Source organism: Camellia sinensis, unplaced genomic scaffold (genome assembly GCF_055761805.1).
Source record: "Camellia sinensis isolate YWXY unplaced genomic scaffold, ASM5576180v1 Unanchor1, whole genome shotgun sequence".
Taxonomy (NCBI): Eukaryota; Viridiplantae; Streptophyta; class Magnoliopsida; order Ericales; family Theaceae; genus Camellia; species Camellia sinensis.
The window spans coordinates 22,552,719-22,564,247 of NW_028128987.1; the positions used below are offsets into that span (position 1 = coordinate 22,552,719).

The 11,529-nt window shown below is 36.0% G+C and overlaps 1 protein-coding gene across 1 annotated transcript; it reads right to left on the reverse strand.

Annotated features, from left to right (window-relative positions):
* Positions 1-4,193: 4,193 nt before the first annotated feature.
* On the reverse strand, positions 4,194-10,016 carry LOC145814277 (protein trichome birefringence-like 1). Its single transcript, XM_082910907.1, has 5 exons — positions 7,441-10,016; positions 7,108-7,300; positions 6,682-6,875; positions 6,382-6,540; positions 4,194-6,275 (listed from the first exon to the last, which is right to left on the reverse strand). Exons 1-5 carry the CDS (start codon positions 8,436-8,438, stop codon positions 5,921-5,923), a joined length of 1,899 nt encoding a protein of 632 aa, XP_082767033.1. The 5' UTR covers positions 8,439-10,016; the 3' UTR covers positions 4,194-5,920.
* Positions 10,017-11,529: the final 1,513 nt, after the last annotated feature.

Sequence of the window (11,529 nt, forward strand, 5' to 3'; positions counted from 1 at the left end):
TTACATTAACCATCTTAACATGAACTAGGATCATGCATTTGATTACCAACTAGTTTCTGTTTTGACTCGGAGTACTAGGTAAGCTTTTACGCTTTAGCATCTTGCATGAGTGTGAGTGTTAACATGATAGTATGCTTGCCATGAGGCTAACTATTTATGTGATATAACTGCCTGAATGCCTATAGGTGAAGGTTGGATCGCTTGAGTTAGAATAATTCGTCGAAACCCGTGTTTTAACCTACTTGCGAGTAACAAAATTCAATCCATTTTCAAAACAAGCGAATGTGCGATGCTTTATTCCAACTTAGGCAATCCAGTCTATACTTGTATGTTGTGCGAATCATGTAGTAATTCTAGGCTAATAAACCAGAATAAGAGCACATATGTTTTCAAAACCCGATATCATGATTAGTAGAGGCCGATCTTTGATCGGGCGAGCGGGAGTGCTCACGAAGTGACCTTCCCCAATCGTACCCAAGTTCTCGAGCCGAAGCAACTTTGGTGATAACGGACACGTGGCCTTAGGCACGAGTCAGGGTTTCCTAAATTCCCCCAAAATAAAATATTTAGGTGGCGACTCTGTATCTGGCAAAGCAGTCCATGTTTGGCACTTCTTTACAAAAAATCTGTTTTTTAAAAACAATTTGTCAGACTTGGACTCTTTGATGATTCATCGATCTTGCATTGCACTCTGCGAAATTAGATACAGGACCGTGACATTGAGTCCGAATTGTAGTGAGCCCAAATGAACAGAACGGGATTCCCTCCCGGGACGTTCGGGGACGTCTACACTTACATTCTTCATCGACAAAGCCTTAGCTCTCGACTCACCGATCTGACTCTCTTCAATTCATTTTTCCCTATACGAGAAAGTAATATAGGTGTCGTAGAACTCGAAAAGGCTAAGATTTGGGTTCTTCACGGTGTACATGACGGCGAATCTATAGCGATCCTGGTTTTTCCTCTCTTTATTTATTGTATTCCGGACTCGATTCCGTGGATGTGTTGTTGTCTCATTCTCATTTTCATCCTTTACTCTTTGTATTTGAGTCCTGGGTTGTGTTGGGCAAGTTTGAAACAGGTTGGTTGTGCTTTGAAACCAAAGGTTGATGCCTAGAATTTGGCCTTCACCCTCGAACGGAGCTTTTAACGCTCGAGCGGGCCCTTTGTTGTTGCTTCTCCGCTCGAGCGGGCGTTTTGACGCTTGAGCGTGAATTTTCATGTCCCGGTATTTTTCTCTGCAGGTCTTTGTACGCTCGAGCGGGAGTTTGACGCTCGAGCGTGAACCTTTGATTTTGTTCCTTCGCTCGAGCGAGGAGTTCGACGCTCGAGCGGGGACCATCGTCTACAAAACTTCTGTGAGTGTGCATCTGACGCTCGAGCGGGCATTTTGACGCTCGAGCGTAAGTCTGTGTCTGACGCTCGAGCGGGGGTTTCTACGCTCGAACGGGGCGACTTTTATATCACTTCGGGATTTCACTTTTTGGATCACTTTTCAACATCCTTTCTCTCTCTTACTTTTTGAAAACCACCATTTGAGAGCACCTCACTCTAAAACCTTAACTTCTCTCTAGGATTTGATCTAGTTAGAGTGATCTCCTACCCTTGAGCCTTTGCAAAAAGTGTAGAGCTTGGTGTGGGCTTCCTATCAATCCGAAAATTTCTTGATTTGGAGCACTTCGAGATTTCTTCATCATCTCATTTGGGTTTCATCTCTTGAGGTAGGGATAACTACTCATTCTTATGTGCTTTAACATAGATGTTGAGGTATTTGTATAGATGGTTTGATTTTGGAAGTTAGGGTTTGAGATGTGTTATATTGAAAAGAGAGATTTTATCTTTTTGACTCATATATGTATATTTTGGGTCTTAAAAGGAGATTATTGATGTTGTTGATAATATTTGAGCCTTTGGGTCAATATTTGAAAAAATGGAGAAAATGTCATGTTTAGGCATATTTGGATCATTAGTGTAATTAATGACATTTATCATGGAATCATGAAATTGAATTGGAAATAATGAAATTGGTATAATATGTGATGGAATAGTGGAGTTGGATTTATTAATCACTCACCTTTGAAAATTGTTGATAAATTATCTGTTGATATAATTATTTTTTGTTTAGAAATAATTGTTTTGGGCTATCGGTGGAGGATAGTCTTGATTGTTGTAGACAATACATGATGATTAGGCGACCTAAAACTAATCAATTGATTATGTCATTTTATATGACGGTTGAAATAATACATCATAGTTATGTATTGATTGATTATGTATATGATATGTGTTTATATACATTGTATTGTGTGGGAGGAGATAGGGGATGTACTTCACGGTTTAGGAAAAGATAGGGAATGGACTCCTAAACCAGATATTGTTTAGAAAGAGATAGGGGATGGACTCCATCAATACAGCAATTATGTGTATCTATTGTGAAGTAGGAAGTGTTTAATTTGAGTTGTTATCTCAATTGAAATGGAAGTACTGTTGATATGAGATGTAATCTCATTTAAATTGTTTGGTCAGGTTCTGAGCCATAATTATGAATTGAGGAATTGGATAAGAAATGAAAAGTGGAATAAAACATGGACACATTTGTCATGTAATTGAAATGGGTTATGAACTGATTTATATGAGTTAAATATTTATCAAATGCTAATGTTTTAGTTATTGCTCATATTATGTTTAGCATATCTCTACTGGGCGTTGGCTCACCCTATATGGGACATCATTTTTAGGTATAGGTAGCATGCCACCTCCAAGGACGTAGCTTGAGAGGCTTAGTGGCTGGGACATCTTTTGTGATTACATTTTTGTATTACATGTGTATCAAGCCAAGGGCTTATCATCTGTTTTGAGTTAGTACTCACTCTTTTTGTAACCAAGTGTTGGCTTGAAAAGTTGTAAGCCTGTAGGACATTTACTTTTGTTGTCAACATGTAATACATTTTGTAATGAATACTTTGATGAAATGTAATTATGCTTTATTCTCTTATGTCAAGAATATATGATTGATGGGTTTATTTTGAGGGCATTACAGAATCGGATACTGAATGAGGTTGAAGTAATGAGATTGTCGATCGCGGTAGAGCTCAGCCAGAATTTGAGGGTTTTTGGATATAAGATTGTGAGATCGATGACGGCGAAGATGGCGGTTTGGAGGACAAAGCGGAGGGCGATGATGATTATGCATTTTGTGGGGTTTTTTGGGATTTTTTTAACCTTGATTTTGGTAACAAGTAAGTACTCTTTTTTTTTTTTTTAAATCTAGGTTATAAGATGTATTGTAAGTGCTTGTAAAAATATCTGATTGAATATAGTTGGTGTAAAATCTGAGTTGTATAAGGCACTTAGTAGTTGGTTTGAAATCTGGGTTTGTAAGATGCATTATAAGTGCTTGTAAAAATGTTTGATTGAATATGATTATTTCAGTTTGGTTAAGAAGTTCCTTACCTTCTGGTGTTTGTTTTCATTATATAAAAGTTTTTTTTTTTTTTTAATGTAGTGTTGACTTTTTAGTGCTAGTGCTAATGATGATGGTGCTAGCAATGGAGATGTAATTAACTCTAATAGTGGGAAAAATTGGTGCTCTTTTGTTTCTTTTGGGTCCTGGGAGATGTAGGCAAGTGAAGCATGAAAAAGGGAAGTTAAGAAGAGAAAGCAACCTACAAAAATATATAAAGTTTTGATTGTAAGAGAAGGGAGTGCTAAAATTTGACAAATAATAAAATGCTCAAATTGTCTCCATTGATCTTTGGTCAGGACAAAGAAATGTTATAATCGATGGATGAAACTACAATCAATTTGGAAAACCATTAAAAGATATACATTATCTCACTTTTTTTTTATATTGAGGACAATATCCTAGAAGGAATTACTAAGAAAAATTGTTAGACTTGCCAAACATTCTCGGTGGTGCATCAATGAAGCACTACCATTCATTAGCTCCAATCTCTAAAGCTCACATCATCACCATTATCCACCCATATCATTGTTACATCAACCCAATTGCAAGCACATAAGAAGTTAAAGAAGTCAATTGGAATTTGTATCAAACGAAACCATTCAAGCCATAAAAATTGAATAGCCAAACCCCAGCTGAGAACAAAATGATCAGATCAATCACCACTTGTATATGAAGAAAATAAACAAGAGAGGGTGAGGAACTTGTTAACCAAAGTGAAACAACTATATTCAATCAAACATTTTTATAAGCACTTGCAGTGCATCTTATAAACCCAGATTTCACACTAACTATATTCAATCAGGCATTTTTATAAGCACCTACAACACATCTTACAACTCAAATTTCAAAACAAATACTTATTTGTTACCAAAATCAAGGTAAAAAAAAATCCCAAAAAACACCACAAAATGCATAATCATCATCGCTCTCCGCGTCGTCCTCCAAACCACCATATTTGTCGCCATTGATCTCACAATCTTACGCCCCAAAACCCCAAAATTTCGGCTGAACACCTCCACAATTGACAACCTCTCCACAATTGACAACCTCACCACTTCAGTCTCATTCAATATCTGATTTGCTGCCATGTACACCATGAAGAACCTAAATCTCGGCCCCTTCGAGTTATGCGACACCTATATTACTTTTTCGTATAAGGAAAAATGAATCGAAGAGAGTTGGATCGGTGAATCAAGAGCTAAGGCTTTGTCGATGAAGAATGTGAGTTTCAAGTGGAATGCACTACTTCTTTCTTCTTCTTCTTCATTTGTTTCGAATTTGGGTTTCATTATTGGTTCAGGTGAGAGCTCACAAACCTTTGAGAAGTCAGAGACAAAAAAAAAAAAAAAAAAAAAAAAAAAAGGATCAAAAAAAAAAAAAAGGTACCAAAACGATATCGTTTTGGAGCATGGCAGGAACCACTGCAGAGAGCCATAGCAGATGATCCAGAATCATCATAATGGAAAGTTTACAACTATTATCATACATATTCAATAATAATTGAGTGGATTTCCGCACAATTAACCCAAAATAGATCTCTACCATAAACAATAAACATATATCAAAATCTCAAATGGCCCTTGATCTTTTCAATTTAGTGTAGCATAGGCCTGAAATTATCATACATGACCATAATTTTAAAATTGGCAATCATTTGGAAAGCTTGGGCCTCCATACACTCAAGCCAAAAAGTAGGGTAAATGTCAACTTTATTTACCTTGTTTTTAGCTAGTGTGCCCTTTAGATCTTGAACAAGGGTGCATAGATTGGCATGAAAAAGTATGTTTGGTTAAAATAATTTAATCCTTCACATCTCCACGTGTTTAGGCCAAGCATTTCATGTTTGTATAAATCACCAACTTTAATATAGTATTCTTTGAAAAGTGAAAACTTGACCATAAACTCAAAAGGAAATTTCAAGAGTGTAGATTATGAAGGCATTAAGATACAATAGTATTCTATGGAAATCATATGGGGAAAAACAAAAACGAAAATAAAAAATTAAAACCTACACCACATAATACTCAGAAGGGAATCTAGGTTATGACACTCTATAGAATATACAAAAGAAAATCTCAAAAAAAAATGTTTTTTAGCCAGCAGTTGGCAACAAGGGCTAAAGCATATTTAGGCATGAAAGAAATTCAATTATGTATCTCTTCAAATCAATTACATTTACATACCCAAAAAAAAAAAAAAAAAAAAGGCGCTCTCAAGAGACTGATCAATCAACAATGCACAGGGGATTATGTCATTTGGAAAATCTAGTATACGGCCCCAACTCCCTTTTCTCCTACACTTTCTCTTACACTCTCTTAAATTCTCCAGGTTGTTTGAACTTTTCATTAAGAAAACTAATATTGCACAGCCACCCGTCTTAAAATTAATTAGTAATTAATGAACATGTTTTACAGTGTTGTGCTGTTAGTTTACCTATGATCTTTTCTATTGTTGTTACTTTTGTTGTTGTTGTTGTTCCTTTTGATTATATTTTATGAAAATTTGAGAATAGAGAAGCTCATTCCATGTATCAGGGACACCAGGAAGGCACCAATGGCTGCAATCTTGGAATCTCAATGGCGATCGTCTTTCCTCCTTCGTTAAATTTTGCTTTCTGTAAATTGAAGGGTGTGCATCCTTGCGAAAATCAGTCATTTTTGTAACATTCAAATAGAAGACAGAAGTCTTCATCCCCTTTATCACCTGCTCCAACATGCTCATTATTTGAAGATTCTCTGATAAATATGCCTCATTCTTTATAGGCTCAGTCTCATTGTCACATTGACCACCAGAATTCCACTGTCCACCACTGCAAATAGACCAGTAACAGCAAAAAAGAATTTAGTACTTCACTCAAAGAAATTGGTGGTGACATGACACTCTACATTAACAAAGACTAGATGCATCCAATTTACCTGAAATGGGAAGCCGAATAGCCTCTGAAGGAAACAAGGGTCTTTGTAGGATTTACATTGGCATCAATCCATCTTGCCCATGTAGTCATAGCTTTCCGAAATGCCTCAACAACATCCAATAAGCCATAAACATGACTACCTTCTTGATAATAACCCTTCCTACAATTTTTTGGCAAGTTTCATATTCCTAGTTTAGTTTCTTGGAATGCAGAACTAAAATTAACTATCCTTCATGTCTATTCATTAACTGTGAGAGATAGGTATATATATGTAGATAGATAGAGAGAGAGAGAGAGAGACCCTTGGGATGTTTTCTCATGAGTCCACCAGTGTCCTGTGTTGAAGACAAGGATGTCTGCATTTTTATATCTATCAGATGACCTCTCAATGAGATCAAGCCGAAGCGTTTCTTTCGTCGATCCATTTGTGTCTGGCATTTCCCATTCTTGAACCAAAAAGGTAGATCGAAAGAATTCCACTGAAAAATTATAGTCCTGTTCATACATCAGATCCAAAATCAGTAGAGAAAATTCATTTGGCAAGAAATATTAACTTGATAAAAGGACCAGTACTGCTTAGTTAGCTCTTGTAACTACTTCTCTAGCTTATGAAAGCAAACATCAATGTTGATTTTCACATACAAAAAACATGTACTCCCAAGAATGCAAACATAGAATACCCAAATCAAGTACAAAAATGGAGAATGATCGAAAAGCAAGAATTTACTGTGAATAGAAATGAGTATGAACCCTCTGTTCGGAATTGTTCTCTACCAGAGGCTTCAAAGACTTTGCTCTTATCTTTAACCGAATTTCTCAGAGTACAAAGCATTGACTCCCACATATTTCTATTCAGAGAATCACCTACATACACTAGCCGCTTTCCTCTCAATAATTCCAATAAATCTCCACCTACCAACCTGCAAAACAAGTTGAACTAAACCAATCTCACTAGAGTCCAATCCAATCTACAAACTGATTGATACTCAGAAACCATTACACAATAATACAAAAAGCATAAAATAAATAAATAATGTAACACAACATTCTTGTGACTTACCTCGGGATATTGCAGCCCTTAGGTTGCCACCTATAATTCTCATACCCATTATCGGGCCTCCCATTGTGAAAACAATCAAATGGCTCATCGATATGCGGACACGTCCCGGCCGAATATAATGGGTATGAATCATCCTTTACCCATGTCCCATCAAAAATATCACAATGAATTAACTCATCAAGCCAATTCTCTTTTCTTTGCTCAGGCATGGACACACCCTTAGCTCCTCCATCACTATGTTTCTTGAACAAGTCAGTACGGTTGGGCATCATATTCATTTCTTTTTCTCCAGTAGCATTCTTTGAAGAATCCACGGGTTTATTTTTTACAGATTCTGATGAAGAATTCACCATTGTAGTAGTAGCATTTTTTACAAACTCATGCGATGATGATGACGTTTGACTCGCATGATGACCAAAAGATAAAGATTCATTGGTACCATTAGATAAATTATTTATTTTCCCATCATTTTTTTTATGGGAAAATGTGACATTAGACATCTCTGAAATACCTTTTGTCGTACCGTTCAAACCCATTACATGATGATGTTGAGAAGTATTATTGGTTTTATAAGCAGGAGAAGGCAAAAGTTGATTAGTTCCATTGAATGAAGCATTTGTTTCTGGAAAAAAAGGGGATTTGTGGATAAAAACATCGTGAGGAGGATATGAAGAGGGTGAGGGAGAGGGAGATGAATGAGAGGTGGTGGTGCTGGTGTTGGGGTTTGGGAAAAAGTGGGAGAAAATGGAGGAGAAGTGAGATCTGGTATTGAGGATGTTTGAAAACCAAAGGGAAGAGTGAGTATTGGAAGGGTTATTGAAGAAGAGAATGGTGGTGCAGGTGACGAAGGCAAAGGTGAAGAAGCAGTAGACCAATGCCATGGACCTCCTTGTTCCGAAAGGACAAAAATGTGGATAGAAGAACAAGCCCTTCTTCATTAGGTCTGCTGTTCTTGAAACGTTCGTTGGAGTTGGCTTTGTTGTTGGTGAATCTTCCATGACTGATGATGATGATGATACAGAATAATAATGTCAGATGATCATCGGTGGAACCCTAGAGAAGAAAAATAGAAAAAGAAAAGTGAGAGAAAGAGAAGATGCTGTTGTTCCGGAGTCGTGAGCGCAGAAGAGAGAGAACCTAAATTTACCGGGTAATTATTCATAATTCTGAAGTATGCACTCATAATATTTTATAATATTATAATTGATAAAAAAAATAGATAGGCGAGGTACTGTGTTGGATGATTGGAGAGGAAACGTATTAAATGATAATTGATTAAGAAATACAGGCACGTGATATTCCAAAAGCAGCAATGTTAGGTATCATGAAAAATCTTTCATGAAAATAATCATGAAAGTTTTGTGACCATTGAATTACAGAATAAAGTACCATTGGATTACACTTAGAATAAAGTATCACACACTAATCAAGGTAATCCAAGAATCATAAATCTTTCATAATATTTTTATGAAAAAATTATCATGATCCCTAACTTTTCTCTTCCAAAAATATTGAATAATTTTTCAAATTTAAGACACAATAAATAAATAGACTTGCTTAAAAAATCATGAAGTTATTACGGATGCTCTTAAATTTATTTGTAATATAAATATGAGGTAGTTTTCAAAATTTTAATTCAATTGTGAGACGAAAAAAAAAAGGTATGCACAGTAAAATTTTATTGTAAAAATTAAAAAAATATTACTTTCACTAACCTTTATTGTTGAAATGTTAACGCAACTGAGAAAATTACTTGCACTCAACAAATAGCCCACTTTTTTACACAAGTCTAAACTGGGCCGGCCTGGTCCAAGGCAAGTAAGGCCGTCGTCTTCGGCTCCTAAATTTCATCAAATTTTAAGAGGCTTTAGACAGTTTTAGCTCTCATGACGTTTACAAGTCAAAAATAAATGTTTAAATTAACTCATTTAACTTCACAATCAAAATTAAAGATTTTTAAAACATTTCTAACTCTTCATTACTTTCATCTAATTTAATTCTAAATTTGAATTTAAAAATTTGATTTTATATGAACTTTTCAAATAATTTCATCAAAGTTTTTTTAAAAATTCAAAGTCTAAAACAAACAACTTGCATGATCAAGTTAAATAAGGATTTCGCCTTAAGTCTACATCACTATATATAACCAACTGCTGCATGGGGATGGGTTATATATAGTAACGTAGACTATATATAACAGAATAAAATATAGCTAAGATTTTGATCACTATAAATAGTCTATGTAGCATTAAATTACGGAAATTTTGATTTTGATGACTATATATAGTTTTTGTAGAATCTAAGATCTAGAAATTGTTTTGATGCAAGCTGGCAACAAACATTTACTATCTCGAAGATGTAGTGATAATTTTTATCGGAGTCATATTTTACTTAGTCTCATTTCTTATCTCGTTTATTTCATTATACGACACAAGATAATAGGCTTCACCTTAATAAATGTACATGAGATTTAATCTCTTGTGTATAAAGCAAAAAATAAATAAATTAAGAAGTAGAATTAAACAAGAATATCCCAACGAAGTTGGCACAATCCAATCACGTGCAGCCCCAAAAAAAAAAAACCACTACATAGCTTAGTTAATTAGCAAGGTGCCCCAACTAAGGAAAACAGAGCATAGCAGTGATCATCAATCAAAAACACTCAAAACAGCTCCCAACACAAAAAAAACAGTCCCGTGATATCAACAGCATCCGGCTCTCTTCTTGGACTTCAATTTCCTAACTTCAATTGATACCACAATATGAGTATCACCCACACAAGTCACAGTGTAAAAAGCCTGATCGTTGTTTTAATGGGAGAGAGTCAGTATGGAAAAAAATATACGTTGTTTTATTTTTTTTCCATATCTCATATATCGTATCAGATATATAGTCTAAGTATATCATCTATCCATATCAGTTGATATGATAGATATAGATATCATGAGTGGGTTATCCAAATAAGTTTTAAATTCAAATTCAAACTTACATGGATAAGGTTCAAAAGGGTCATGGGTCATGACACATGGGCGCTTAATTTCTAACATTTTTCCACTCGCACATGAGTTGGCATGACACTGCCACATCTCTATCTCAATCTCCCCAAAAAACGAACAATCTCATACTAGCCAATGCACCGTGCGACCGCTGAGAACACCTACATGTGGGAGCTCTATACTAGAAACTCAATATGAGTCAGCATAGAGACATCAATCCAAAATGAACAGAAATAGTGTCTCATGTGCCCAGACCCATCTAGCTACATTGGTCCAAAAACATCTCTAATCCCTCAAAGAGCATGTTTGACTCTCCTAGGTCTCGTATTATATTCACACCCAATCAGCATCCCATAGAGAGCGATGTGAGTTGTCGACAGTGAATATAGAACAAAGATGTAGAACTAGATGATCTTCCCTTCACCCTCATATCATTTGATTTGAAATTGATCGTTTTCCTAGTAATGTCCCTTAAAGCCGAATCATACATGACCGCAGGCAACATAACAAAGTAGCTAAACATTAACTCCTCATCTTATGACATAGTCAAAGGTCACAAAAGGCACAAAGTGAAGTCATTTAAGGAAAAATGACTTTTAGGACTCACACAGTGAAAAAGCAGGGATCCATTCTTTCACCTCGCTAACGAGTCGATAAGCGCATGCAGTACGAACGCATGTTGTAGTGGAGTAACTCTTCCAAAAAGTGATGTTAAACTCACACACCATACAGATCTTAGTCTAGTCTCTCTTAAGTGCACAAGTCACTTCCTAGCATCTAACTCGAATTCTCTGTTTGCTCGCCTCTCAAGCATCAAATGAGATCTCGCATCTGGCTATCCATAACAGGCACATTATGGAAAAGTGGGTACTCTCATACCCATAGTCGGTCTCTGACAAGACCTCATCTTGGCTCCAACCAAGGCGACATAGCTAGTGGATAATTTTAGCTTCTCTATTTGCTCCAAATACAATAAGCCACTAGTCTCATCCTTACTCGCTACCTAGCGCTAAGGGCGATTGCTTGTGTGAGTGAGCCAATCTTGCCTACTAACATTAATTTATTTATTCTGTGTATGCTAATTCACAAACCA

Bases quoted from the DNA above. Each gene is read 5' to 3' on its own strand.
- LOC145814277 (XM_082910907.1), bottom strand. From the start codon at position 8,438: ATGGAAGATTCACCAACAACAAAGCCAACTCCAACGAACGTTTCAAGA. The intron at 6,876-7,107 runs GTAAATTCTTGC...ATGTATGAACAG, and splicing joins CATACTCATTTCTATTCACA to GACTATAATTTTTCAGTGGA. The intron at 6,276-6,381 runs GTAAATTGGATG...GTCTATTTGCAG, and splicing joins TATTCGGCTTCCCATTTCAG to TGGTGGACAGTGGAATTCTG.